This window comes from Pocillopora damicornis, chromosome 4 (genome assembly GCF_964200805.1).
Source record: "Pocillopora damicornis chromosome 4, jaPocDami1.2, whole genome shotgun sequence".
Taxonomy (NCBI): Eukaryota; Metazoa; Cnidaria; class Anthozoa; order Scleractinia; family Pocilloporidae; genus Pocillopora; species Pocillopora damicornis.
Window position 1 is genome coordinate 2260329 of NC_142673.1, and position 25488 is coordinate 2285816.

At 37.8% G+C, this 25488-nt stretch overlaps 1 protein-coding gene across 3 annotated transcripts; it reads right to left on the bottom strand.

Moving 5' to 3' along the window:
• Positions 1 to 569: 569 nt before the first annotated feature.
• LOC113681592 (ATP-dependent chromatin remodeler CHD1) lies at positions 570 to 25488 on the bottom strand. Of its 3 annotated transcripts, none has more exons than XM_027198688.2 (34): positions 25349 to 25488; positions 24466 to 24664; positions 18774 to 18978; positions 17702 to 17788; positions 17020 to 17117; positions 16103 to 16420; positions 15460 to 15822; positions 15191 to 15291; positions 14036 to 14571; positions 13656 to 13745; positions 13288 to 13478; positions 12611 to 12752; positions 11917 to 11969; positions 11380 to 11533; positions 10836 to 10988; positions 10144 to 10215; positions 9659 to 9808; positions 8880 to 9031; positions 8475 to 8571; positions 8139 to 8234; positions 7416 to 7604; positions 6846 to 7045; positions 6620 to 6661; positions 5972 to 6114; positions 5410 to 5536; positions 5120 to 5270; positions 4663 to 4779; positions 3736 to 3993; positions 3137 to 3322; positions 2697 to 2795; positions 2255 to 2334; positions 2016 to 2121; positions 1561 to 1871; positions 570 to 1390 (listed from the first exon to the last, which is right to left on the bottom strand). In XM_027198688.2, the coding sequence occupies exons 2-34, from the start codon at positions 24654 to 24656 to the stop codon at positions 1018 to 1020; spliced, it is 5631 nt and encodes a 1876-aa protein (XP_027054489.2). In that variant the 5' UTR covers positions 24657 to 24664; positions 25349 to 25488; the 3' UTR covers positions 570 to 1017. The 3 variants fall into 3 exon arrangements, with proteins under 3 accessions (XP_027054489.2, XP_089059533.1, XP_089059534.1); XM_089203407.1 differs by having other exon boundaries at positions 24466 to 24729; positions 25349 to 25416; XM_089203408.1 differs by lacking the exons at positions 24466 to 24664; positions 25349 to 25488 and adding an exon at positions 23937 to 24020.

The window sequence follows — 25488 nt, forward strand, 5'->3', positions numbered from 1 at the left end:
GCAGCAAACACCAAAATTTAGCACTTTGGATGTTTTGACGTGAGAGTCCAACAGCTACACAATGGGCTCACTGCAGACATGCGCACCAAATGGGTTTATGTCGTACTTAACGGATTATTGCTGTGCTCCACTGATAAAAAGTGAGGCCTGTTGCTTTCGTAAATTCCTATATTTTTACCCATACAATAATGGAGAGATTTTCGACCAGTCGGAGTGCGCGAAGACATGTCATTGAAAGATTAGCCTGCAGAGCAGGCGTAATTTTGGCGAGCGAGTACTCAGCATTTTCTTAACGAAAATGATGGCCTCATCTTTGGTTTTAGTGGCAGTGCAAGGCTGAGGAGAGAAAGAACTTTGTACTAAGAAGGCAGTCGACGGTCAAAAATAAGGAGAGGGGGACTAAAGATTCTTCTCGCCCTTCCCCCGCCCCCTACCCCCACCGTCCACTCTTATTCCAAGTGAAATATGGCCGGTCGGATAAACGATCGCAAGCTTATAAAGTTCGCTCGCGAAAAAAAGAGACGCCTGCACTGCAGGCTATTGAAAGATATAAACTATATTACACGCCATACAAAACAAACCCCTTTTAATACCTCTGGGCGCACGTTTTGTCTTCAAAACTGTACAACTACAGTAAATCTTTTTTACACTTTGATGCAAAATATGTTAAAATACGATCTACCTTCGGTACAAAACTTCTACAAGATATTGCGCATACCAGCTTCTCTTGCACAGCAGAGAAACAAGAAAAGAGTTTTTCAATTTGACTTCTTTCGTAAAGTGGAACTTTACTCTAAGGGAGACAAGATGTGAGGGCTTTTTACTAGGAGTATTTACATACTTTTTACAACTCCACAGTCAACGAACATATAATCGATATTAATTTAGAAAATAAATAAACTTAATAAATGAAAAATATGGCGACTTTGAAATGTTCTTGGATTTCTATTTTTGGTAGTTAACAGAATCAGGAATGTAGTGATAAAAAGGTGATTAAAACTTTGCTGTCAGAAGCTGTCATCTTTTTTCCCTGTCGGTCTCTAGGCTGCGTCTGTCTTCTCCGTGTCTTTTTCCCTCGCCAGACTTCGGAGAACTTGTTTGATTCCCGTGACGTGACGACGATGAATCGCTGTTCCGATCGCGGTGCGCATGGTAGCGACTTTCGGACGAGTATTCCCGAACACTACTTCGGTGATGGTCATCTCTTCGGTCCCGACTCTTTTCGTAAGATCGGGAATGGTGATCCGAGTTCCTCTCATAAGATGCTCGTGAATGTTGATCGTGGGAGCGACTGTGCTCCGACGGCCTGTCATGGGTTCGGGAATAATCAGAAGTATGATAGGAAGGCCTATCTCTCTGGGGTTCGTGATACCTGTGACTGTGGTCATGTCTGCGATGGCGTGGGAAAAAAAACGGATATGTCATTGTTGACACTAGGATATTTCTAGTAGTTTATCAAGTTTGTGCAAGCATTTCAGTCGTAAGGGTTAAAAATTGGGGTTGTGGCCAAATTTATTTTCTAAATCTTGCACTCCAATAAAAAGCGACATAAGATCTTACCCGTCACGTGGCCTGTCCTTGGTCGACCCGCTGACTCTGTCGGAATGACTGAACGAAGACCGTCGAGGGTCGTAGCCATCTCCACCCCCAGAATGCCTCCCCCCACTATGAGAACTTGACCCTGAGTTAGTGCGGTCCATCCGGGGCACTTTTCCTCCGGGCCCCAAATGAGAAGAGCTCCCTCCTTCCATTTGACGTTTGAGATCGTTGGATGAGCGTTGGGGAGCATGGTCACCAAGGTGCTTTCGGGACATTCCTGAAGAGTCTTGAGGGGTTCTCTGTGACTGAGGGGCGGGTCTGTTCTGAGTGCGCTGCAAGGAAAAGAACTGGGTCACAAGACGGGTCTTAAAAGTCTTGAGTTGCTTTTTTCGAACTTCTTAACACCCCGATTTGATCTCGTTTTTATTGATAGCGGCAGCAAAGCCATACCAAAATTTTAAGAACCCTCTACGTACCTCTTGCGCTTTCGACTCATCTCTCTTTTTAGCAGCGTGTTTGTAAAGCTTGAAAAGCTTCTTCGCTTCAAACGACGTGAACTTCGACACAAACGTCCAAAGATTGCTGAAGGAAACAAAAGGGAATTAAGTTCACAACCAAATGTGACAAATACAGATACAAATTTACGAAATTACACCATAAGAAACAATATATCAGCCAGGTTACAGGCTTCACGTTAAGTTAACCGTTCACTTACTTCCTCCATTCCGTGACAACATCACCTTCTTTATAATGAGATGTGATTTCAGTGATGTGATCCCCAATTTTCAACAAGCACTGAAATGAAAAGGTTATTCTTTGGAATTGAATTGCTAGTGGCAATTACAGATAAGAATATAGCGCAGTTTACTGAGGAAAAATTTTGTTTTCTGATTCAAAATAACCGCACAATTTTTTTCAAAATCGATAGACATGTAGATTGATAGAAATGGGTCAAGATGGATCAATAGTGCTCGGAGCATCCTGGACTCGAGTTCATTTCCACTTCCACCGCTTAAACCCGGGTAAAAAATTCGGACCGGAAGTAACTCAACCGACGATGTCTTCAGTTCGTTTTTCATCGAAATCTTGTAATCGCCCCTCGATCGAGTGAGACATTGCTGCGTCAACGGCACGAGAAATGAAAAATAAAAATCTACCTGTCTTGTCTGAGAGACTTGATCCTTCTCAGTCATGGTCCCTTCTGGACTCTCCAGCATTTTTAGGGCTCTTTTCACTGGCCGCATTTTCTCTTTGCACTGCAACAACAACAAGAAAAAGATTATCGATGAAACAAAGTTACAAGTCCACCATTTTTCTTGTCTTTTTCGTATAGGAAAATCACAGCTGTTTCATACACTTGAATTGTTCATAAGACTAACAATAGTTAATTTTTTTTGCGGCGTCATTTATTTCGAAAATGTACATCTACAGGACTTGGACAATCCAAAAAATTTCTTAAAATTAAAACCCGAAAAATTTTATGCTACAAGTTCGGCAACAGCTTCTTTGGAGGCATGCATGAAAATGTGAACCACCAAACATTTCCAGATCCGAACAGCCAATTTACCAAAGTAGGGAATACGTTGCTTACACTCACCGCTTCAAAAGTGGCCTTTTCCATGTCATCTAATGCATAGGAACTCTTTGGTTTTCCATCGTCCTTGCTTTCTTTATCTTCAGTATCCTTCTCAGGAGTAGGAGGCTCTTCTTGAAAAACAGAATCTTTGATCTCCGGTTTCTTTTCTTTAATGACTTCCTTCTTGTCTTTCTTTTGTCTCTTTGGCTACAAAGAAATCATGGACAAGATTTGCGCAAATGTTTGAGTAAAGCAATTGGGTCTTTTTCTTGATTTATGTCAGTGAAACATCTCTTGGTCGAGCAGTTGAACATCTTTTGGTCGAGCAGGGACTGGGCAGAGAGTTTGGGAAGAAATTGAATGTCACCATATCGTGCTAATAAAATGTGTTGGCGAAGGTAATTATTAACATCAGTTCAGCTACACATGAACAAGTGAATCAGCGCCCTCGTCTCGGTTTGTGAGACGTGTTTTTTTTAGAATATTTGACCAGTTACTTAAAATCATTCTGCATATTTTCTTAGCTATACCAGAAATCGAAGTACTTTGTGGGTACTTTTACATTTAGCAAAAATACCGTGAGCAGGAACAACAAAAACAACAAATGCATATAAATAAACCTTATCTCCTTCATCTTTGATGCCCTCCTTCTTCTTGGGAGCCTTCCTCTTTTTCTTTCCTTCTTTTGCATTCTGACCCTCCTGACTTATTTCAGGAGCGACTCCATCTTCTTTATCTTCTGCTCCTTCAGGGGGGGACAACACAGCCATCGGTGACGGTGCGGCGCTGTTAGTCAACGAGTCGTCTGATTGCTGCTTCCCTTTCTTAGTGTCCTTCTGCTTCAGCTGACGGATTTTAGATTTGAGCATTTGCGATGACTGCAGGAAAGAAAAAGAAAATATGACTTCGAAATTTAATTATTGAGGCTAGGCGACTTGGTAAAGGGAATCCGAAAAGGAAGGCATGTCGGCAACATTGACCGAGGCTGGCACAACCAAAGTAGAAGTCATGTCGGCAACATTAACCGAGGCTGGCACAACCAAAGTAGAAGTCATGTCGGCAACATTGACCGAGGCTGGCACAACCAAAGTAGAAGTCATGTCGGCAACATTGACCGAGGCTGGCACAACCAAAGTAGAAGTCATGATCAGAATCAAGTGACCACTTTAATGATGACTTCAACCTGTCGATGACTTCCGCACAGGTTGTCGAAACATCATGCAGTTACTGTCGACAACTAAAGCCCCTTTCTCGGGACTTCCCTAACATGTAACTTTAAATTACACAGCCGAGCGTTTACGTGGATTAGCTGAAAAGCAGCGGTTTTGCAGGTGCTCAATAAAAACAATTACTGTAGGACGGTGGGGCCTCGAAAATGAAAATTCGATATCTTTCGAGTGCCGCAATCGATTTCCTCTTTCACGTTTCCCTCATAACTCTCAAGGTGCAAGCAATTAGGCCGGTTGCGTTTAAAAACCATTTCGCGAAAAAAACCAACAAGGCTTTTCAGGTTCAAGGGTAAAACTAACCGCTATCACACCACTAACCTTTCGGAGTTGTTCTGCTTTGTCTTCGATAGCAGCTTGCTTTAAAAGTTTTATTAGATATTCCACCCTCGTTTGCAAATGCTTATCTTGGGGCTTCAATGTCCCGGGAGGAAGGATCTAGAAGAGGGAAAAAAAAAAACGATTTATGTCAAAAGAGTCTGGTTAATGATCTCCGTTTTCGGTAAAATGAGAGAAAATGGCCTCTGGCCGTGTGATTTTGTCATGTTGTTATGCAAGACACTTCAGCCTCCCACTTTTTCATTCTGGGAGGGGGAGAGAGTGAGGGTATTATAACTGAAATAAACTTCCCTCCCCTGGTGGAGAAGGGGGAGGGGGAGGGGTATGCAGTCATCTCGGTCTCTCCATACCATAGAAACTGGAGAAAGATTCAGCATTAACGTGCTTCTACTTCAAAGCGATTCAAACTGAAACGCTAACCAGAGAGCAGTCCTTTTACCTTAGACGACAGCGACAGACTCTGATCAGCCTTGATGGCCTCCCAGCTTCCTAATCCATATTCATAGATTCCGACCAGTAACATGGAGTCATCAGGAACATCCCATGGGACTCCCCAGTGTACACTTTTGGCAGGTGCAGTCAGACGGAACCTAAAAAGGTAAAAAATGCAGAATAAAACGAAAGACACAGGGCCATGAAGGAGGAAAATCAAGAAAAAAAAGTCATATGCTAGCCTTGAACTGTTCAACCTGTCCCTCAAATAAAATTTAACTGTAGTCGTTTACTCACTTTCGTCTAGCGTCACTGTCTGCTGGCATGATGACGGCCAGTGATTCAAGTTCTTCTTCGTGTTTCAACACCGATGGTGCATTTATGGTCACGTTACTGAGTCGTACAGTTGCTCCACGCTTTTTACCTGTTACGAAAGTCCACAAAAAATTACAGACCCCGTTCTCACGAGATTCAATTAAAACGCTTTTTAATCAGGGATATATTGGATTCGTAACTGAGCCAAACTAACCCATAAATTTTTTTCAAAGAATCTAGTTTCACAGGTAAAAACAGTAACCTCTACTTCACTGAACACCATGATAAAATACTGACAAATTATGGCAATTCTTTTCTTCTTGACACTTATACAGAAACCAAAGATGCCAGTTCGACAACGGCAGTTCATAAAAATAAGTCCTTGTCATCATATTATACTTGATTTAGCATTTATATGTTGTCTGTGCGGTTAAGACCTTATAACCCATTTATTGTTTAACTTCAAGTATACAATGAAGAGGATTCTTTTTTAGGGGTTGCATCAAGAGTAGAATACAATCAAAGGCTATGCACGACAACTTACCATCAAAGTTTGGATCTTCCTTCAGTTTTTCTTCATATTCTGCCACAGCACGCAAACAACCATTATGTAAAATATCTGCCAGTCTAACAAGGTCTTCAGTTGGTTTATCTTCCAGTTCAGCATCAACTGCAATTGCGTCAAGTCTGTCATCGAGAGAGATTTTGAAAAATGTGTCATTCCAATATGATACAGTAAAGCGGTTTGGCTCATAGCATTGGAGAATCTCAAAGTAATTTGTTATTATCAACTGAGTTGATAACGTAATGAAATAGGCCACCGTTAAAGAGTTTCAAAGCTAACGTTTCGAGCGTTAGCCCTTCGTCAGAGCTTTGAAACTCTTTAGGTGGCCAATTTACGTTACAAACTCGGTTGATAATACCAAATGACCCTGCTATACTCTCCCATCGACGTAGCACCCCAGTTTCTTTCGAAACTTACCCCCTTTGTTGGAAAATCTCAGTCTCTAGTTTGTCAAGTCTTGATCAACAACTTTTCACCCCAGGAAAAATCTTTATTTAATCCATAAACACATAAAAACTCGCATGCCCACCTATAACAGATCCGGAATTCATGAAGTTGTTACATTTCGTAAAGAAACACAGTACCAGTGCTTGAAGACTTAAAGTTAAAAAAAACCCATCAGAATACCTGGATCTTGGTCTGCCAAACTTCTTATAACTTTTAACAAATCTGATGTAAAAAAAAAAGTGAGCACAGGTTAGCGAGGTATACTGGAAAGTAATGATTTATCTTACACTTATAAAGAAAGGTAGTCCCTCCTAAACCTTCCCCAGCTATATTTGCTGATATGAAAGATGTTTGTTATAAGAACTTTATTCAGTAAAAACTAACAGATCAATGTCACGTTTCCAACCTTCGTATTTCAGCATCACTAAAGCCTTCAACATCTTCTCTTTTTATTGTGCGTGGCCTTCCACGCTTCCTCTTAATCCCTTTGCCTTCTCCACCAGAATCATCATCACTCTCTGATTCTGATTTTTTCTTCCGACTCGTTTTCCTTCTGTAGCTGGTTTCTTGCTCATTGTCACTGTGCCCGGCTTTGCCATAATTCATCTGTTGAATGAAAAATGTGATTTCGTATTCAATAGATTTTACATCGAATGTCGAAATAAATTCAATATTGCATTGGTTTTCCTTTGCTTCGCTAGGTAAGAGGTTCAGAAAAGAAACACCACTCTCTCAGCCAACTAAATGCAAAACTAAAACCAATCATGCCCTAGTCACGTGCAATACTGAAACCAATCATGCCGTAGTCACGTGCATTTTCCTTCTCTTGAGGCAATTCCCTTATCTAGGCTGTGAGTTCGTATTACTGCATGCGATATTTTCATTTAAGCATATTCTGATTCGCAATTAGTCACCTTGGTTGTAGCTTAAAAACTTTCATTTGAGAAGCGATATACGAAGGGGAAAAAGGCAGTACCTTTTTTACAGTTTTTCGGTTACGAGGCGGCAAATACAACTCCAACTGTTTCTTCTGCTCTTCTTCCTCCTCGATCTTTTTCCTGTCTGATTCAGGGATGATGTCTGACCAGCTTTTGCCTTCATCTGTTGAATTGGGCTCTTGAGCTACTCCGGCAACTTCATCTTCATCCATAGCAATACTAGCAACCTGCAGGCATTACCGTAACAACGCTTTATGGAAACAATTCTTTGCCATTGATCCTTTACGTTGATGTTACTTTTTTCTTTCTTTCTTTTTTTTCCCCCCTCGGTTTTTCAGGTTTGTCAAAAGAAAATGTTGGTAATCACGTTTAACAGCTTATCTAGGCAAGTTGCTTTTTTGCCTCCATTTCCATTCTACAAGCGCTGAAGGAAACCAAACATATAATTGAGATATGAAGGAGAAGGGGTTGGGTCGAACTACATCTGTACAAGAAACTCACACCGTGTCTTGACCCAATCCATTCTCTCCCAAGGCTACTTAATCCATGACAACAGAGGAAAGCTTTTGGCAGTGTACAATCGACCTAACTAATCATTACGCCAGCATGTTGAGTTGTTGATTGAAGAAGCCAGTAAAACCCTGGAAACTCTCAAGAAACTTTGCCTGCTAAGAGATGTTGTCAATACAGCTCTACCTGAGAGAAACCCCATTAGCTTTAAGGACAGCCTCTACAAAAATAGCCATATTCATGAACCATACCTTGAACTGTGAGAGTAATTCTTCTCCTATAGTATGAGGGTGATCATCAGAATCCCGAGTTTCAGCTGCTCTAAGAATGTCATCAATATCCATTTCCTACAAGTGGAAAATTCATTACACATTAGATTACCATACAGCCCACTGCCAATTGGTCAATCGATACAAATTCCGATCACTATCACACGTTCTTGCCACTCTACAGATAAGACAAGATAATTTTGGCTGATGATCAAAACTAGAATCCTCACAGCGTGCTCAATCACTTTCAACCTTGGGTTTTTATGAAGACTTTGATTGCTAAACGACAAATTTCTAGCAATGAAAAATATAATGAACCTGCAGTTGGGTATCTTCTCCGTCTCCTTCTTTAAAGAGTTCCTCAGCACCAAACTTCAAGATTGCAGCAAGTTCTTCCTTGTTAAATGGATTACTCCTGAAGAAAAAAATAATGTGTGTGAAAAAAAGGAAAGTAAAAAGGCTGTTTAAAATGCAATTTATTATGTGTTGAGCTCGGATGGGTTTGCCACAAGGTTCTTTGATATCTGATTAAATCTTAAGACATGATTATTAGTACTGCCATTAACATTATCATTATTATCACAATTATTACTGTTTATGTCGTCTGCAAAGAGCATATAAAGGACAAAAGGAGTTCTTGTGCTCACTTACTACTATCTACTCTTTGTGTTGAATGCAAAATGTAGCTGGGTCTTAAAATAAACTACATTGTATCGAACTTACGAAGATGGAGCCCCAGTATTCTTGGATAACACCTTTCTCCCAGTGGTGTCCATTCTTTGAATGATAAGATGATCAAGAACCATCTTGCGCTTTGCACGCTCCAATATGTCTTCCTCAATACTGCCTTTAGACACAAGACGATAGATGTTGACCTAGTAAAGAAAAGGAGTGATTGAAGTAGATTTTTACTAGAGTATTAACTGTACACTGTAAGTCCACTAGCAATTTTAGAGAAACATGTCAGCAAAAAGGTTCCAGAAGAATAAACATGTTTAATACTGCATATACCAACAGAAACGAAGTGCAGTAACACAAGTTTGGGATCAATAGAATGCAACAACACCAATCCTGAATCAAAACACCCTCAAATTACTGCCGTTTACAGCTATCCAAAGTTAAAATTCTTAAGTACATTTGAAAGAAAAATTTTTGATAGAAAAGGTTTCTATTTGGAAACTAAAACTTGAGGCATTACCATAATTTCAGACATAATTTTTAAACCCTTTCAAACCTAACATCAGTGTGTAATTTCTCCATACTGTTCTCCACAGATTTTCTAAAGTGCTGACAAGGAGAATTTATTGAACAATCATGAGCTCCTTTAGTTCATGATAATTTCCTTTTGACCTGAATATGTGATTTGGGGGGTGATACAGCAAGAATTTAGAGGCCAGTCACTTGTAGAGGTTGAGTATTAATGAAGGAGTTGATGATTAGATGGTTTCTGAAATACACTTCTCCTTTAAGCAGTTTTCATATGTTGAAATCTACCAACCAACCTGATTTCTCTGTCCTATCCTGTGTGCACGAGCCTGGGCTTGCAAGTCATTCTGGGGATTCCAGTCTGAGTCAAAAATGATGACTGTGTCAGCAGTGGCAAGATTAATGCCCAGGCCACCAGCACGAGTGGACAGCAGGAAACAGAAATCCTTGAGGAAAATGACAAAACCAACATCATGTTATGACAGTAATAATTTGTGTCACAATATTGGGCAAGATCTACACAGCATGGCTCGACACTTCGATATCTTTGTAAAAACAAAAATATAGTAGTACTTACAAAGTACTTTCTTGTAATAATAATTTTGTTTTGTGGATTTTTCTAACCATGCTCTTATAATTCTAGGAATTAAAGAAAGTGTCAATCACTTGTGGCTTGTAACTGCTATTAGACCTGACACTTACACTGAAATTTTTTTTAACTCTTGTTCTTGATTGGTGGAATGAGTGAAGTTTTGCACTGAGTAAAAAGAGAGAAACATACCTCGGATCCTTCAGCATTAAAGTGATCCAAAGCTTGTTTTCTTAAATCACCTCTTATTGAGCCATCCAGTCTCTACAATCACAAATTACATATTTTAATAATCATCACCAGTAATTATTTCTAGCAGAAATCGATAGGAATTCTATCAATAACACTGCAATCTGATTGGCTACTTGCTCTCTATTCCATGATAGACAGTGTGTTAAATGAGACAACTAAGAGTTGCAGTTGTTAACCCTTTAACTCCCATGATTTCATGAGTAATTCTCCTTAAAATTTGCCATACAATTTGTGTGATGTTAGTTGGAGAATTTGGAATTGGATCAATCAATAACCCCCTAAGTGATATTTTTCTTTATTCTCATTACTTGTCTGCTTTATATCTTATTAATAATGCAAGGAGAAATTCTGTGTAGGTCACTAGTGGGACTTAAAGGGTCAACAAAGTAAAAAAATAACAAGAGAATGTCTTGTTGTTAAGTTTTGTACAAAGAGTAAATTCAAAATAAGACAATAAGATTTATTATTCTTGATCACTATGCACAACAGCTGATTTGGGCTTTGCCTTCATCAACTATCCTGAAATAGAAATCTCACAACAATCTTATTGTTTATTGAAGAACCTGATGCAAAAATTATCTCTTAATTGAGAGGTACAAATGATTTTTTAGGAAAAAGTTGTTTTCACATACCTGGAATAGAAAACGTCGTTGCTGCAGATACTCAGCTAGAATGTCCAGCATTCGCACCATCTGTGAGAAGATCAGAACTCTGTGACCTGTCTCCTTTAATCTGCACAACAGCTTGTCCAACAAAAACAGTTTGCCACTTCCTCTAATCAGGTTCTGAAAAATATGACACAAAACATTAACAGTTATTTTTTATCTATGTGAAATGCTAAGGGCCACATTACTACTTAATAATGATGGTAAACATCTTTCAAGTAAACTTACAATGTCCATAACTATAACCGAGCGCAAGTGAAGAGGGAGGTAAACAGGAATGGAGCATAGGTGAGAATGCTTGCCTCCCACTGCTGTGGCCTGAGTCAATTCTTTTCCTTGACCTGACAGCAAATGTTGGTTAAGTTTGTTGCTGATTCTCCTTCTCACTCTGAGGCACCTTGTGGATGTGCCACAGATAAATCTCACTAATATTAATTATTGTTATTATTACTTTAGGAGGTAGTAGTACTCTCTGTAGTATTAAGAATTATTGAGATTCAAAGTACTGTACCTGCAAAGAATCGGTGGTTGTTTGACTAGTATCTGGTCTGATTAGCTGAGCATGGTTGCAGCATTTTTTCAGCTCCATCACAATGTTTAGAAAACTGTTTGCATTTCCCTTCAAACCTTTATTCAATGCTGCAAAGTTTTTTGTTAGGATCCACCTATCAAAACAGAACAAAAAATAAGAACCTAGTATATAACCTTTTGAATCCTTATGGTGCCTAGCATCTAATTTGATTCCACATTACCACCCCTAAATCATACATTGAGGTCATACGAATAACTGAACTGAACAGAAGCTCTTGATTGTTGAACAAATTCTCCTTGTCAGCACTTCAACCAATGTATAGATAACAGTACAGAGAATATGTGTATTGCTCCCAGTTTGTTAAGTCTGGTGTCCTTGTATCATGAAGAAAGAAACAACCAAACTTGTATGGGTACATGTAAGACATTGTTTGGATTAAATTCCATAACAAGAATATGATTTGTTTTTCCTTAATATGCCTGACCAGGGGGGGAAACAGAGATGTTTCTTACTCACCTATAATACTGTTTCTGAATTGATGACATTTCAACTCTTAATATTTGTTCCACCTATATTTGTGACAATGAAGGAAAATGTAAGAATTGTTGTCCTTGTAAAAATTTTACACTGAAAAATCATCATCATCATCATCATCATCTGTGACCATCACCCTAGTTACTGCATAAGACTGAACACCAATATACATACATGTATCTATTACTTTGAACCTGTTTGACATTTATTCAATATAAATATTCAAATAAATTGGGAATTCCACTCTCCACTCTTTGTGACTCTTCTGCTATGTTCATCAGAGTAAAAATTCAATGCTCACTATTGTCGCATTAAGAAAGGGTCAATTCTGCACTTGAGTCACTTAGCCCATCCAGCCTGAGCTTATCCCAGTTTCCTTAGCATGAGGTGATTAGGAGTATCACTACTCCCCTCTGGATGGGATGCCAATTCCCCCCCTAGCATTTCAACAGGCCTCCTTGAAAATTTTCCAGTACCAATTTATACTCCTGGGTGGAAAGAGGTAATGTGGGAGGAAAGCGTTTTGCCCAAGAACACAACATATTGACCCAGCCAGGCCTCCAACAGGACCTCTCCATGCAGAGTCCACAGTGCTCTGACCATTAGGCCACATTGTAATAAAGCATGAAAAAAACTAATTCATTAAGTTACATTTTGTAAAGAAATCAATCTCTACCTTAGCTGGTAAAGACTTCTCAACATCTTTCTTGACCCTTCTTAAAAGGAAAGGCTCTAATTCTTTGTGTAAAGTAGAAAATCCTATTTCTTTCTCTTCTTGAGTAGCATGCATCTGCTCAAAGTCATCCCATGAGTAAAACCTGCATAACAACAATAGATATAGCTGTCACAATTTATTATTACTAAACCATCCAACTGAACAGCTTTGTTTGCACATACATCATAATATTTATCCACAATAAAGAAAATTAACTCCTTATTTTAGGTGAGGTTTTTAATATTTTCAACTTTCACTGTATGAGAGACTGGAAATAAATATCTTAATAAACAAGTTTGAGGTCTGTACTGTAAGTTGCAAACCAAGCATTGTTTGAGGCTTAGCAATTTACATTACAGACCCAGAAAATGAGGTTAGTATGATGTTGATCATTCTTTAGAGAGAGGTTTCAATTAAAACAAACTCAAGAGTTCATGGGCTGTACTGTGAAATGCAGCCCCCTAAATTGACCAACTATGGCACACATTCTTGCTGAGAGCTTTAGTAAACTTAACCAAAGAGTGGTGGTAACAACAAGGTCCCAAATAAAAAAAAATCCATGTTTTAAATTTTCATAGGATCTCATTCCTAGAGTCACAAAAATTACAGTTCAGAAAAAAAGACCCATCAAGAATTACCTATTAGGCATGATAAATTGTAGCAAAGCCCAGAGTTCTTTTAGAGAGTTCTGCAGTGGGGTGCCTGTTATCAGAATTCTGTGGTTGGTGGTAAATTCCATGAGAGCTTTATACAAAAGAGCATCATCATTCTTTAGTCTGTGAGCCTCGTCCACCACCAAGCAACACCAGTTGATAGTTCCTAATGTTTGCTGAATAAGAATTACCAGGGTTAGCTTTGACTGCTTTATTGACTTCAGAGCACCAATTGAAACAAAACAAACAAACAAACAAACAAACAAATAATTATCAATAACAAATTTATACTTTGATTTATCCTGGGCTCATATAGTTCTGTGATGAAATTTAGAACTACTTTCTTTACACACCCTGTCTTTCAATAAGATTTCATAGGTTGTCAGAAGTGCATTGAATTTGAGGGACTTGCTGTTGGCACGATACCATTCATATTCACGGATCTGTAAAGACAAAAAGTCAGAAAATTCTCATTAAACTGTAAGTAACCAGCAAACAACCACATCACACAGTGATCCCTTTGTGAACTCTTCATGGCACTTCAAGATTTTTGACAAGGATTCTCACCCATGCATATATGGAAAGTCCACTACTGCAGGTACAATGTATGATACCTTGTCTGACCAAAGTGCAGGACAGGGTTCAGTGGTAAGCTGGGATAACTTCCTTGACTTCAGGCTAGGACAAAGAGGGCCATAACCAACACAATAATTACAACAACAAAAAAACTCACCTTATTTCTACTTGTTACATCACCCAGATAAACCACCACATTCATGTCTCTGGCCCATAAACTAAACTCTCTCTGCCAAGCAGCCATGGTTGACAGTGGAACAACCAACAAGAAAGGTCCATAGAGAGATTGAGCATTATACAAGTAGGAGAGAAAGGAAATGACTTGGATTGTTTTACCAAGTCCCATTTCATCTGCCAGAATCACTGAGTGGCTTCTACACCAAGAGTTAACCAGCCAATTCAGTCCATCAAGTTGATAATCTCTGAGTTGGAGATCTTCGTTTCCAAGAAAGGATGGCTGTCTTTTGATGGGAGTAAACTTTGGTCTCTGCCGATTTACTTTTGCACTCTTTCCAGGGATTTTCTCAGAGCGTTGTCGGTTGAGGTAAGAATCGACTTTCAGTTGATAAAATCTGGAAACAAGAGCACCATCTTCCCAAGTGCTCTCAACATAGGGCAAACCCTGCCACTTACAAAGATAGTCCACTTGGTTGACAGTGCCGCCATTCACATCACTTTTTACCACAGTATGAGCTGCAAAAATAAGGTGAATTTTGCATGGTAAACCATAATCAATTTATACAATTACTAACCATTTAGTATTCTACAAGTATTGTATATATTCTTGCACCAATCTGGTCTATAAAAAATGGTGAAATTTTTTATTTGGAGTTCCATCTCAAACTTTCTACTCTTATGAATTTAAACTCAATGAATAGAGTCTCTTTTTACTGTACAAACTTTTACATTCTGAAAAATTACTGTAAGGCTCAAAAGCTATAACTTAAATCTGACTTTAACAGGTCAATTGTGTACTGACCAATCACATGTAAGTTCAAACCACACAAGGCAACATGGAAACCCAAAGCTGTTTAGTTTTCAGACACCTAATTGGCTTTTTCCTCGACACACAAGACATTCTCTAAATAATTATGGTACTCAGGGTTTTCCTAGTGTCACCAAAAGAGGGTATAAACAGAGAACAAGTGTAAATATTTCCAGATACATGTAGTTACATTGTATATACTACAGCTCATATTGGAGTAGAAAAAAGAGTTGTTAAGAAAATGTACAAAGCTTTTTATATCACTGATATTCAATTGCTACTTGAAATAACTAGAAATAAAAGTGTTAATTGATGAAATTCATGTACCTATGATCCTTTCAACTTCCTTGTATTCATCCAGGAGGTCATAGTTCATTTGCAACTGAATATCAAAATATTCTACATCCTCTGGAGCAGCAAACTTTTTCCTAAAAAAAAGGAATTAAATCAATATGAAAGTGTTACCTCTGAGTGTGATTGTGTTCAGCTAATGATAGCTCTGTTATGATCACTCTTCCAAAATAGATCTACCATAAGAAAATACAGCATAGCCATCATGAGTTCTTAAAGCTCCCTATAAACAGCAGAATTCTTACCAGGTTGCAATTTCTTCATCTTTTTTAATGAAGTTGCTTAATTTTTTCATTCCTTTCACATTCTGATCAGTAAGGCTCTTCTCAGTTTCCCATGTGTTATGCAGATGTGACCAACCTTTCCACTTTATCAGGTATTGGATCTCGTTGGGTTCTCCATGGAAAGGTTCCCCACGCTTCTGCATTTCTTCATACTCTGGTGCATAGATTGTAGTCATGGCTCCAATCTCCCCTGGTCGGCCAACACGGCTGATGAGGACTCTCTCAATGCATTCTCTGTCGTCTTCAACATACTCTCCAGTGGTGTCATAATTTGCCTCAACCAGATCATCAGAGTCAGTTCCATCTTCACTCTCTTCTTTATAGCTGTTACAATTGAAAACAAAAAAATTATACAAAAAGCATGGAACTGCTACATAATACCAAACATACCTGTAAATTACGGAACATATAGTACAGCATTATGAACTTTGAGAAAAGTTGAACAAGTTTGTGTATTAATTCCTGCCTGTTATTTCCTAATTCATTAACAAATATATAACGGACATCACATTTTAAATACTATAAACTTAATAAACTTGTAGGAATTTTTTTCTGTAGAGAGGCTATGGTGCACTGCTCAAAATTAAGTATTGCTGGTACTTACCTTGAAATTGTTACTGCAGCCCTTCTTACAGAGTTTCTATTACTCTCATCATCATCATCGTCATCATCATTTTCATCACCTTCATCTGATTCTTCGCTCTCAAGTTTCTTCACTCTACTGGGTGGTTTTTGTGGTGAGGGTACATGTACACTAACTTTCTTTCGAGGTGCAAGATCTTTTGGTTTGGGCACTATTGGTGGTACCCTTGCATTTGGACGTGGCACAGGTCTAGGTCTGTTTCTAACCTCAAGATCAGGAGTGTAGTTGTCACTGCTTTCACTGTCACTTCCTTGACCATCAACCACTGACCAGTCTTCACTAAAAGAAAGAGGTAGTCTAGCAGTTTAGAACAGGTACAGATCAAACATACAAGAAGGGTGGGAAAAAGGAAGGGGGGAGCAGAGAAACTTCACATATATGTAGCTGATGAGGTTATAAACCCTTTACACCCTAACATCAGTATGCATATTCTCCATACTGTTCTCTTTACATTTCCTGAGGTGCTGATAAGGAGAATTTTGTGACCTTAATGTGTGAATATTGTGAGGAGAAATTAGATGCTTGTCACTCCTGGGAGTCACAAGGTTAAATGTCTTTTAAATGTCAATAAAAAGTTGAACAATACTCCTTTATTTACTTTTAGTTTACTTTGTCTGCAATGGATGCCTAGATAATTCAGGTCCTAGGACTTGGAAAGAAAACCAACCACCATCCTGTAACTAATTCCCACTTGATCAAACACACTATCCAAAGTTTAAGCTTGTTCACCTCTGACTTTTCTTGGTTGCTAATGATATTCATGTCTGCTCTGAGTTACCCTTAACTATATGTGTATTTCTGATTTCATTTAGTTTTGAGTTTTTAGACTCTTGTCTGAAATGTGGGTGGTGTAACCACATAAACAAGTTTCCTCCAACCTTGCTGATGAAATTCTTCTTCCTTTCCTTCCCTTTGGTTTTAATTTCTTTGTTCTGAGTACTCCCTCATTCTTCTCTTCATCCTCACTTCCTGATCCCTGGAGATAAAAAATAAAATTATGAAAACTTAATCTCATTACAAGATTTACTGATTTTGAAGAACTTTCAAAAAGAACAAGCAAACTACAGTTAAAAAGGCCATCTGGGATAAAAGATGGATGCTTAGTGAACATATCACCTTTGTATCACACCATAGTACACCTATCACTACCTAAATGTTTGGGGAGTCAAAAGTATAAGTTTTTCCAAGAGGACCTGATGAATCGCAAAAATCAAGCCCAAAGATTTCTAAAGATGTTAAAAAAATGTCTAGACATGCCAAGAATTCTGGCACAACTTCCTCTCCTGAGTTCTCCCTTCTAAGGCCAAGGGTTTATCAAGGCATATGAGTAAGTAGATTTGCTCTGTAAATTTAAAAACTGGGGGATTTTCTCTTGCATTGGCCTCAGATCTGAATCAAAACCTCAAAGGTGTCACACACCATACCGATATACATGCTATTTTCCTAAAAAAGTAAGCATAATATGACTTATTTTATAATGGACATTCCACAAGAATATGAGAGTTGGAGTATAGATATATTAACATGTATGATATTAAGTCTTGATAACAGCCACAGTACCTCTTGAGCTACAGTAAATCTTTCTGGTTCCTTTCTTGATCTTCCAGATCTTCTGACTCCATATGTTTCTGGATCCTCTTCCCAAAACTAATTTAACCATCAGAATACCAATACTTTAAACTTAAATTAGAAACTGTACTTATTGATAATATCACTGAAATGTCAATACAGAAAAATATTAGTATATTAGAACAAAGATCTTATTGATCTCTATTTGCCTTCAGACAGTGGAATATAATGCTTCTTAACACTTAACGTATCAGTATGCATCTTCTCCATACTGCTCTCTACACATTTCCTAAGGTGCAGACAAGGAGAGTTTGTCTAACAATCAAGAGCTTCTTTAGTTCATGATCATTTCCTTTATTCTTAAGATTGTAATGTTTGATTCAAGTGTGATTTTGTAATGGGAAATTAGATGTTAGCCACTTATACAAGTAAAAGGGCTAACTAAATCTCTGACAAATACACTGTAAAATTGTAATTTTACTTTTGTTTGTATCCAGCTGCTCTCACCTAACCCCTAAGAGTGACCAGCCTCCAATATCTTCTTACAGTATCACTGCTTAATCAAACATTAAGGTCTGGAGAATTAACAAATGATAACCAACTGAAGAAGCTTGATTGCAAGACAAATTATCCTTGTCTGTTCCACAGTAAATATACAGGGAAAATTATGGAGGATATGCATAATAGGGTACGAGTGGAAAAAGTTGTGGTAATTGAGTTGCAATATCCTGGCCTCAACAAAATTGAAGGTTTTACTGCAATTATACATATGCAGCTTTGAGAGAAGTACCCTGTCACTAACACAGATCTTTCAATCATTGTTAGCCGTTAAACTTAAGACCTGATTGTTAATTCTTCCCTCTAGCTGCAACAAATTTCCTTATAAATTAATTATGAGAATTTGGCATTAGATTGAGGTAACCTCTTAACCTGATAAGTTTAGGTATTCTGATTACCTGTGTCTGGGACAATGTATGAATGTTATAGGGACTTTTGAAAGTTAAAAGGTCAACTGCAAGTGTCAAAAAATACTATGGAGTTATATAGCCATGTAGATGCATACCCTTTCATCAAACTTCTTCTTCTGTGTTGGCGTGGTTGGATTATTGTTTACAGTGTGATGTAAATCACCAGGTGAAGACATCTGATAATGTGACAATGGAGGAGGTGGCCGTCTTGGTGCAACATTCTGTTCATTTCCCTCATCGTCAGAATCTGATTCTGACTGGCTGCTGTCAGAACCTTCCGAGTTAGATTCACTCTCTTGTCTGATAAAGATTAGGTAGACGACAATCATGGATGCAATATTTTGTTTCAGGGGAGGGAGAGGAGGCTTGATGGGAACTTGAAGCTCTAGAAAGGGGTTTATTATTAAATAAGAGATCTCTTAACCTTTAACTCTCATGAGTAACCAAGACAGAATTTCTCCTTACAATATCTATACAATGTCAACCAGATAAGTGATGAGAATAAAGAAAAAGATCAATTTGGGGATAATTGGTTGATCCAATACTAATTCTCTGACTAACAATAGAAGAATTGTATGGTTGACAGTAAGGAGAATTACAAATTTGATCTATGAGTTAAAGGGTTAGCCCATTCACCTACAGGAGTGACCAAAAGGAAATTTCTTGCTACGATAGTGATACATTTTTCCATAAAGGGGTCACAAGAAAAATGAATGGAATAAGGTGCAGTGAATTTATCTTTTGATCTTAGGAATAAGAGGGTTGTCAGCAATCATGGCAGATACCCCTATGACCACAAAGGGTTTTTAGCCTTGTATTGGCTTTGAGAAAATGTTTCAGTTCTCTCCAAACTGTTTGAGATACATGAATAAAGGGGGTAAGTTTTTAAAGAAACTGTGGTGCTGAAAAGGGTAATTTAGTATTATCCACTGCATTGATAATGTAAATTGGATATCGCAGAGTTTCAAAGCTGAAAAAACTCTTCAAACTCTTTACAGTTTATGCTATCAACTCAGTTGTTACTACTAATTTACCCTGCCCTTTGAGATACATATGTCTCATAACTTTTAATGTTAGACCTGTATGCTGCAAATTATTTTTTGTAGATCTGTTGTATGGCCTTGAACACAAGTTTTGTCATACCTTCACACTAAACAAAGTTGAAGAAACCAAAATACTTGTGATTTGACATAATCGACCTGACATGCCTGAGGTAAAGTGGAGCTTAAGTTTTGGATTGGGAGGACAAAGCATGCATCTGGTTGAAAGCAGTTTCTGCTGTGGGTTGTTTGTAGACTCTCTAAATAAACAGGACTTGATGCAGAATTCAGTCTCTCATGGCCAAGATTTTCCTTAACCTTTCCATTCCCAAGATCTCACTAGTAATTCTCTTTACTATCTTCCATACAATTCTCACAATGTTAATTCAGAGAATTTAGTATTGAATTAACCAGTAATCCCCGATAGATATTTTTCTTTATTCTCATCACTTGTCTGCTTGATATCATATTGGTTTTGTAAGGAGAAATTCTGTCTTGGTCACTTATGGGAGTTAAAGGGTTTAAGTTCCCTGCAGTTCTCAAAGTAGAATCTTACCTCAAATATCAAATGTAATGTTCAATTTATTAACTGATTCTATCATTGTTTGATTGGGTAGAGGAGCTGTTAGGTGCAGTATACATGTATATAAGGTAAACGACTTTTCTTGTTAATTATTGATAGCAGAAGGTTCTGTAACTGATATGAAGCACTGGATAAATGTTTTCCAAGAAGATAGTTATACAAGAAAACAGGTGACAAGAAAAATAATTGTTGTAATGATGATTTTTAGCACATCTCTCAATGACAACATGTCAATTCAAAAATCATCTAAAAAAAAAAAAAAAAAAAACTGACTGAGATTACAAGCACTCTCTCTCTTTTTTTTTTAGGAATACTAAGAAGTTTTGGCTATTCTCCATCACTTCTATGTTCAATTACAACACTGCCTAAACATCGGAGCTACAAGTAAACAAGCCCTAGAAAAAAGCTTTTTCAACTACAAGGACTCATTTCTCAAAAATATTCATTTGGTAACTCTGTAGGCATTGAGTAATATTTTTAGATCTTATTGTAAAAAAATGATAATGAAAGCCTTAGTTCAAACATCATTCCATTCTGATTATTCTAGTATTTTCATTGGTTAAGTAGCCAAACTATACATTTTTTGATGAAAGAAACTCAGAAAAGAAAAATGACAGCCCCCTATGTTTCCCTATCTTTCATGAATTAAGCCCCAGGTCAGAGGATACAGATTTAAGCCCTTGTAGCAGTCATCCTGTCACATGAGACTATCTCCTGACCATTCCTCTCTCAGTACTTAACAGTGTGAATGTGTGACTGAGGAACAGTTGAAAATTCTGTAATTTATGCTCAGGGGTAAGCAACATTAAAATTGTACCTCATCCAGGGAAGAGTAGTGATATTTAAATTGTTATAATCATAAAAGTTACTGCTGGTTTGTGCCATGAAAGGTCATTGCATAGAAAACGTTATACTCTTGTGTGGATGGAGAATATCAACTACAATGGTGGCAACTAGTATGTGATGATCTTTGCAAGATCATGAAACAAGCTTAATTTCCTGAGAGAATTACTCTCTTATCTCTGAAGAAACACAAAGCTTGACAAAAGATCATACATGATTTCAATTGAAAATGCATTAACAAGCCTGTATGAAAGTGGTGACATTTCCCAAGCATTCTTAAACAAATCTCATACTCTTACAGCTTGGTATCTTTGTGTTCCATTCTTTCAGGTCATGTTTAACAAAAAGGAACCCTTAATATAACTTAAAAGGGGTAAAGAAGCAATATCTACCAACCCTGTGTGAATTTTATAACTTTTATTTTCAGGACAGTAATCATTCCTGTCTATGGCCATGTCAGTTGCATGTGTGCTTATCATGAAAAGGTTCAAAGAAATAAACTAAAGATCTGTTGCTGTACCAAATATCTAAGACTGTGATTTGTACACAAGTGGTTTGTTTGGTAACACACCACCACACGAGGTAAAGCAAGGATAGGTTTCTAAGTTAAGCAGTTACTTGATTGTGTTCACAGTATTGAGCTCTCTTTTCTCAGATAATAAAATTGTCCAGGTTGCTGAAGACATAATCATTGTTTTGGGAAAGTGTGATAGAGAAAGATGCTGTTTCCTTGTAAAGTAACTCAGAATCATCAGATCACACATTGTACTTCAGTAGAAACTGGTGGAAAATCAAAATTATTCCATAAGCAGTACACTGCTTAACTACTACATTTCCCATGATTTATGAGTTGTCAATATTACTCCATAATAAATTCATTCTGTTGAGGGGATTTTGGAGAATTTTGATCAGGTCAGAAACCTCTACACTGGTGTCTTTAAAGTTTTTTCCCCTTCCTCAGAATCTGAAACTCTCTATAGCCAGTCAGTATAGTGTAAGATTTATTTTAAATTTGTCAATGCTTCAGTTTGTGTAATTTTGAAAGAATTGAAAGACAGAGTGGAAAAGAACTGAAAAGTGTTCAAGTTCTTGGAGATATGTCAACTCAAAAAGCAAAATGCAATTAAATTTCATTGGCTAAGAATTTGATTTTCTACAATTATCAACTATGGTCTTTCCCTTTTGAATTTGGTCTAAGAGGTCTTTAGGCTTCATGTTTTCTCAACTTCTGACAGTTAGAAGTCTGTCTTGAAAAAATATTTTTAAGCTAAGTGTGATTCAATCTAAAGGTTTGAAAACCCTTGAGGAGGCCAAGCAAATTACCCTCCCAAACAGGCAGTTAGTAAGATTTCTCTTTCCCTTTGTACTGGCAAGAGCCCCACACCATCCATAATTAGTTCCAATAAGATAAACCATGTTGTTTTTTAAATTCTTTTCAGTTCCAAGGCTCAAAATAAAATTTTACTTTCATTCAATCCTATGGTTCTTATCAAACACAGTAATTATGTAATTGATTTAATCTGGGATAAATACTCAATAGTTTTCAGATTTGCATCTGTTCATCATTTTCCACTTTGACCCCTGTTACACACTGACCTGGGTTTCAGTTGATGCCATTCCTACTATTAACCTCTTCACTTTTCTGTCGCACTAAATAACTTTGTGTTTTGATCATAACCAGTCAAATCAAATCAAATCAAATCACAATGCAACTTATAGATCACAGAACAAAAGTGAGCACTAAAATTTAGGATGACTTCAAAAAGTAGGTTTTAACCATGTAAAACATCACATTTAAAATCAAAATCTTCAAAGTGAACAAGCTAGGCTGAAATAACTCTGCTGAAAACTTTCTCACAATATTCCAAAATTGCTTGTGGAAGAAAAATACAAAAACAGTAAACCTGATAACAAGATTAAATCTGTTTTAAGTCACCTAGGACAATCCAACTTAAATGAAAAGAGCTACTCCATAGATAGCTTCCCAAACAAACTGATTCAGATCTCATAATAATGAAAAAGTCATTGATGACTTTGATTCATCAATCGCTTCAGAACAAGATACTTGTCCATCTTTTAATGAATTTCTAACTATTCAAATCTATGATGACCACAAATTCTTCAAATTTCAGTTATTCAGAGATTATCATTCAGTGTATCCATGTTCAAAACACACAAAGTTCAAGAAGCTGAAACAAAATGATGCCTAACATCTTCTCAGAAAACAAAAATTTGTTTCCATAACATAATCTCCAACCATTACTGCTTAAATTGACCCATCAACTAGCTACAGAAGAAAATATTCCTCTGATGAATTTGTATTTTGCTCTTCTAAAGAGATCTCTGTTCATTGATTGAATATGGCTCAAAAGAGAAAAGGATATGAGAATTCATGCATGTTCCTTGATCAGTTTCGGCAATGACAATAACATCATAGGCACATAAAGGATTTCAATAATTCCTTGATAATAAATCGCCATAGAATTACACAAAATATGCTATCTACTGGAAGAGAAGTAAATCCCAAACCAGCAAGTGCTACTTTTAAAACACAAAACAAGAGGATTCGAAGAGACATCCCTCCTCATCGAGTGCACTTGGGAATCACCCACTGGAAACAGACATTCAATCATGAAATCAACATGATGAAACAAACATGTCCTACTCGATGCTTTCTTGTCACGAGTAAGTAATATTTGTGAAATGATAAAAATCGTTCTCTAAAAAAAAACAAACAAACCAGGAATGGAGAGGAAAAAATTCAGCTTCAAAAAGAAGAAAGATTTAGTTACCTTAGGCAGATCATTTCCTCTGCTGTTTGTTTCAAAAGTCTGAGAGAGCGATGGAACAAACCGACGAAAAAAAATTCAACATGAAACTTAAATACAACTTATAACAAACAGGGCGTTGTTTCTAACACGTACATGTATTTCAGACAGAAAATTTCGTGCGACGTTCTGTTTTCATCTTATGTTGAAAGGAGGCAAAAGAGAAAGGGAAAGGTTTTCGCTGGGATTAATGAAGATTACCATACCGTTTCTTAACTGAAAATACTTCAAAATCATGGCCACTCGATGTTCTGTGTGCGACACGCAACGCATCGATAGCAAAGAAATTGTATTGTTACGTTGTTACCACGCAAGTTCTTTCCTTCTCGTTCGTTTGGCACAGAAATCTACTCTTTCTTCCCTTCACACCAGTGTTCAATCATTCAATTACAGAACCTTCGCGCGATCTGGGATACATACATGCACGTTTCGATCAAAAAGACAAAGAAAATATGGCGTCCAAAGTGTGGGATAATTTGCAAGAGGAATTTACCTCGTTGTCTGTTCGTGACCAAAGAATGAAACGGCGGTTGTTCCATGAAGGCTTCCGATATGGCCTACAGAAATGGACGACGGCTGAAAATGGTGGGTAAAATGTTCTCCAAACATCACTGGTCTCTTTCTTTCGTCTACACTTGAGAGAATATCGACTTCTTCGTCGCTATCTGAATCATTATCCGCCATTTAGTTCGCTGTGGAATAGTCGAAGCAGCTTTGTCCAGTAAACTCGCTTCAAAGACACCGCTTGATTCGAGGGCTGTACCCATGTTAGAAAATGGGGGCTGAGATTGGCAAAGAACTAAAGGAGAGCGAAAAGCCTCCGAAAACCGTTTAAAATGGAAAGCAAGATCTATTCGAAGAGAGAAGGGTCACAAGACTAATCTCTTAACCACGTGTTTCGATGTGAAAGAAACCACGGCTGAAAGGAACCAAAATTGTTCAAAAAGGAGGTAATGGGCCCAGGGAATACCCATGCGATGCGTCGACCATCGAAGAAGCGAAAATACATCGAAATCAAACATTCGGCAAGAAAGCTAAAACTACAGGCAACAACAGATGTTTCCTTGACACATACCGCGTGCTTCACGAATGAAGGAATCCACAGAAAGAGATCGGGAACTGTAAAGGCGATTTCCCCCCACAAAAAGGCGTCGATAAAGGCTTGAAGAAGCAGAAAAATATGGCTACCAAACCCTTCAAACGAAGAATGAACTAAAAAGCCCAACAAAATTACGGCAAATCCATGCCACTTCAGGGCCCCTCTACACTACCAGGACTTGACTTAAACAACACAGAAACTTGATAGAGTAAAACATTTATATAAAAACGTCATCAACAGCGCAAAAATAAGAATTTATCACGAGCAAATGGCTTACTTTGTTCCCTCTCTGACTCCATCTTGGTAAACGTGCCGCTCCCTTCTCGCTGCTGGTCTTTGTCTGGTGACGCAATGCACTCTGGGCTGCTATCCATTTGCGCATGTCCTGAGGAGTCGAGTATCTCCTCAGCCAATCAC

Coding starts and splice junctions, on each gene's coding strand:
- LOC113681592 (XM_027198688.2), bottom strand. CDS start 24,656: ATGGCGGATAATGATTCAGATAGCGACGAAGAAGTCGATATTCTCTCA. Junction 16,421..17,019: donor AGAAGAATTTCATCAGCAAG/GTTGGAGGAAAC, acceptor TCTTTCTTTTAG/TGAAGACTGGTCAGTGGTTG. Junction 8,235..8,474: donor GAGAAGATACCCAACTGCAG/GTTCATTATATT, acceptor TTCCACTTGTAG/GAAATGGATATTGATGACAT.